At 49.2% G+C, this 4,533-nt stretch overlaps 1 protein-coding gene across 1 annotated transcript in view; it reads right to left on the bottom strand.

Moving 5' to 3' along the window:
- The window catches only part of PAX1 (paired box 1), a 14,820-nt gene extending 13,862 nt beyond the window's left edge, over positions 1-958 (bottom strand). The window contains exon 1 of the mRNA XM_019543852.1: positions 757-958. Within this exon, the coding sequence (XP_019399397.1) occupies positions 757-958 (202 nt within the window). The remainder of the gene's footprint in view (positions 1-756) is intronic.
- Positions 959-4,533: the final 3,575 nt, after the last annotated feature.

Below are 4,533 nucleotides of genomic sequence, written 5' to 3'. Positions count from 1 at the left end.
AATGGATGCCTTTGAAATCAAAACCAGGTGTCGGTGACCCACCCCACCTCGCTCTCCCCGGCCCCCAGGATCGGGGCCGCAGCCCCAGCCACTGCGATGTCACCTGTCCCCGCACCCGGGAGCTTTGCCTGGGCGTTTGCAGAGCGCTGCCAGTGGGGTTGGTCACTGGAAACAGACTTTCAGCAGGACAATAAAGAGGAGGGCTAGCTGCCCCCTTGCCTGTCCAGGCGGTCGCCCCTAGCGAGCTGTCCCCTGCAATTCAAGCCCATTCGCCGGAGATGTCGAGCTCGTGGCTTGGCCAAAGCATCAGAAAGCCCAGCGGCTTTTGAACTCAAGTACCACTGTCGGCGGCGCAGTGTGATGAAAACCCCCGGGTTCATGACATTTACTTTCAACAAAATAACCCTGCCGCCCTCCGCTTACGGCTTGGGGCTGGGGGGAGAAGGACCCGCTAGGGTGTTTTTCCTAAAAGACAGATGAAAATTGTCCCGTTTCCCGTTCTAGCCTGTAAAAGTTTCGTGTTCCGCGGGATGCGTTGCCTTTAATACCACACTGAAATCTCAGACAACAGCAACAAGAAAAAATCATCTCTGCTGTTACCCTCTTTCTTTCTTTCTTTGGCTATGGCCGCTCTGTGCTGGCCCCGCTGGGAAGGGCTTCCAACCAAAATCCAAATCTAGGAATCATCCAGAGACTAGTTCTGAAGATCACTCAATAGCTTCGGAAGCCAACACATCCTACACTGATTGCCTTTACGGTGGACCAAAAGGAAAGACACCGTCTGGTCAATACCGCGGGGCTGCAAACAGGCGTCGGGTTTATGCCGGGTTTGATTGTCCCGCACCGCAGCAAGAGGGGGGCACAGTTGTTGCCACACGGCTCTGACACTGATTGTTACATTGTCTGGGCGATCGGGACTGCCCTTCTCTGGGAACCCCGCGGCTTGCCGGGCACGCATGTCTCCCTCGCCTCCCGGCCGCTGCTCATTTAACAAGGCCACTGCGTAAGCAGCAAGTGTCATTTGGGCAGGTACTGTATAATAGATGCAGTCATTTCTCCTGCAAAAGCTCACAGATGGAAAAGATCAGAACGGGGCAAGATAACAGCCATTGCTTGACCCTTTTACCTTGGCTCCTTTGACCAAAAGGAATCGTTAGCTAGGGAGCAGCATATATTAATATGTCAATTAGTACGAGGAGGAGCAATAAATTACCGCGGGAGATTGGGACTTTGATGATCGATTGCGGGGAGAGGGAGAACTGGACATAGCGCGCAAATAAATAAAATGTACTCTTTAAAATCTTTCTAAATGTGACTTGTCCGGTGTAAAAGGCGTGTAGTGAACGTGGAAGGAAAACACTAGTAATATTCCTAGACTAACGTTTCTAGGAGTGGTCTGTATCTTTATTTATAGATATATATGTATACATATATATACATATATGTGTGTGTGTGTATATATACACACACACATATACACATATATATACACACATATATATGCATATATATGCATATATATGTGTGTGTGCAAATATAGATATGAAAATATATATGCAAATATATAGATAGATAGATAGATAGATAGATAGATAGATAGATAGATAGATAGATATCTCGGTTATATGTGTGTGGGGGTGGGGACTGCACACAGAGCGCAAATAAAGAAAAGATCATCTTTAACATCTTCCTAAATGTGGTGTGTCCAATGTGAAAGTCGTGTAGTGAATGACTGAAGGAAAGTACTGGTAATATTCCCAGACAGTCGTTTATAAGAATGGTCTGTGTCTTTGCATATATGAGTCCAAACACATATCGATTATATATGGATGTGTGTATAAGTATATACGCGGGAGGTGGGGAGAAAAAGAGTAAGATTTATACCTTCGAGGTGAATAAAAACACCTGTAGACCCCAAAGGCAACAGAAAAAAAAAGACTCTCCTTTGAATGTGAAGACGGAGCAAGAAATATTAATCAAATCCTCCAGAAAGTAGCCATTAAAAAAAGAACACCCTGCTTTAAAGTAATGAAAATATTGAAGAGTTTGAAAGGCAACATAGCCTGAAGAGCATGTTCCGCAGCCGTCCGCAGTGCACCTTGCTGCTCTCGAGGGGTGCGCTGCTGTGAAAAGCAAACTCGGGGCAGGACCCAGCAGAGCTAAGAGGACTGAGAAAGATTTGTGGAAGATAATGTTTCCCTCTTCCTTATTTTAATCACCTAGACGCTCTGCATTCCAGGCTGGGGGCAGGTCCTCTCGCCACACACCGTTTTCCCTCTGAGCCATTTCCCAGCAATTTGGTGCATTGTGTCGCGCTCCGAGTACGATTCATTTTCTTGGGCATGAGCCTTGTGAGAAGTGAGAGTGCCCATTTGCCTCCTCATATGATAGCGAGGGGTCGAGAAGGACTCGGCTAGTTTTTGCCGGAGGCAGAAAAACAAATGCAATATCCCTACAAATCGAGAGATTGGCTTGCATCAGCCGATTGACTGGTTCATCGCTCGGCCATGAGTGGTGAAGTTAAAGGCTGGTGGGATGAGTCTAGCCCGGTTTGGGGTTGAAATTTAAACTAGCAGAAGGTCATTTTGTTCGAAGATGCATCATGATAATACTGCAGGTTTTCTGTGGGGAGGGGAAATGTTCTTGCGGCGAAGAGTTCATGGTTCAGTAGCGCCTACCACCACACAAAATACCACTGCAGGAAAGCTGACAGTGTGTCGCCCTCTGTTGGGCCGCTGTGATTCTTCACAGCCCCGACCTTAACTCTGGGATACTCGGAGATACTTCAGCGCACCGATCCCAGGGTCCTGAGGCAGGGGTTAGCTCCTTGAGGGAATTACCCGCTCTGAAGGTAAGGCAGAAAAGGGTCCAGCCGCACCCGAGGTTCCTATCTGCAGGTTCCTCCTCGCAGGTAGCGCCAGGTCGGCAGACACCCGAGAGGAACAAGGGGGCTCCTACTCTGCACCAGAATCATGCTGCGAGCTTGCATAAAGCAGGCATTTGGGTCTTTAAAGCAACCCTTTTTGCCAGAAAGTAAGGAGGAAGGAAGCAAGTGTAAGCACCCGCAGCCGGGCGCTATGATCTTGGTCCGCGCCACATACCAGTTGACACGGATCTATCTGTATTGAACCATCCAAGGCAGCGCTGAAAGCCACGAGGCCACGTTGTTCTTGGTGCAAGGATAAAGCGAGGAGGGAGCTGGCGCGGAGCGAGGGGAGGGGGAGGGCCGAAAGGACCCGGCAGTCCGGCTCTGCTCCCCTGAAAGACAAAGGAACTGGTGTCGCTTATGTTTGTAGCGCTTTGCCAACGGGAGAGAAAAATGAAATGCAGGGCCTTCCGAGCAAATGGCATCAATGCAAAAAACCCTGATCGGGGAAGAGACGGTTTAAAAAGAGCACAGTTTGTTTAGCAGGTAATTATCCCTTCCCTGCTGGAAAAAAAGATCTCTTCTATCCTAGCAGAAAAGACGTGGAAGAGATAGAAGGGAGGCTGCACAAACATATGTATATGTTCTTCCTTATAGTCATATATATAGCATATGCATATGTGTGTGTGTATTATATATATATATAGCTATATAGTGTATGCATATATATATAATGTATGCATCTATATATAGAGATTGTCTAATATACATTTATATATTTATGAAAATGTATAATCATTGATATAATCATGGCAATCTATGAATATATATGTATATATAGTCCAGATCCCTTCATGTAGTCCAGTTGCCCTCATGGGTGTGTGCGTGTGTGTGTACCATGAGGGGAACTGGAATATATAACGCAAGGCAGCATTACATGCCCTGATTTACGAGCAATCAATAGTCCTCCTCTGCTGCCCCTTGAGCGCAGTGGAAGGTGGTTATTGCAGATCACGGGATTATTCAGATCACAGGAAAAGCATCGCAGGATCGGGCCCTTTGATGTGGTCTCTCTCAAAAGCCCCCTTTGTCCCGAGGAGCAGCACTGGTTGATCGACAAATTCCTGCCAGCAGAGACGTCGCCCAGCGCTTGGTTTTCTTTCTACCCAGGGCAGGTGTACGGGGAAGAGAAATCTCCACGTGAACTGAAGCTCCTGGGAGCTTTGGGAAAGCAGTTTAGAAAATACAGCCGGCTCACAGCCAGGCTGCGGGCAGGGCTGGGTGGTGAGGAAGTGCCCTACCCCGGGACTGTGCACCCCAGGGTGGCATGGAGAGCAGGACGACTCCCCTCTACCCACCGGGTCGCCTCGGCCCTGCGCCCCGGGGTCCGTGGGTGGCTGCGTGGGTGGTTTCAGCTCAAGGGTTTGAACTGGCTTCCAGCTCCCCGGATGAATCCTGCTCCAGGCAGCACGTAGAGCATGGGCCCTTGCCTGCTGACCGAGAAGGGAGCTGGCTGCGCAGGGAGATGGTGCAATGGAGCTGCGCCTCTGCACGTGTCCAGAGAGGAGAGAGCAGGGGACTGATCGCCTAGATTGCGCGCCCAAGCACGTGTCCACGCAGAAGCACTCAGGTGTGTCCAAACAAGACGCCTGTGCATCCAGACAGCA

This window comes from Crocodylus porosus, unplaced genomic scaffold, assembly GCF_001723895.1.
Source record: "Crocodylus porosus isolate Cpor-Errol unplaced genomic scaffold, CroPor_comp1, whole genome shotgun sequence".
NCBI lineage: Eukaryota > Metazoa > Chordata > Crocodylia > Crocodylidae > Crocodylus > Crocodylus porosus.
Note: the sequence above shows the minus strand (reverse complement) of the source record. Positions and strands in the feature narration are given on the sequence as shown.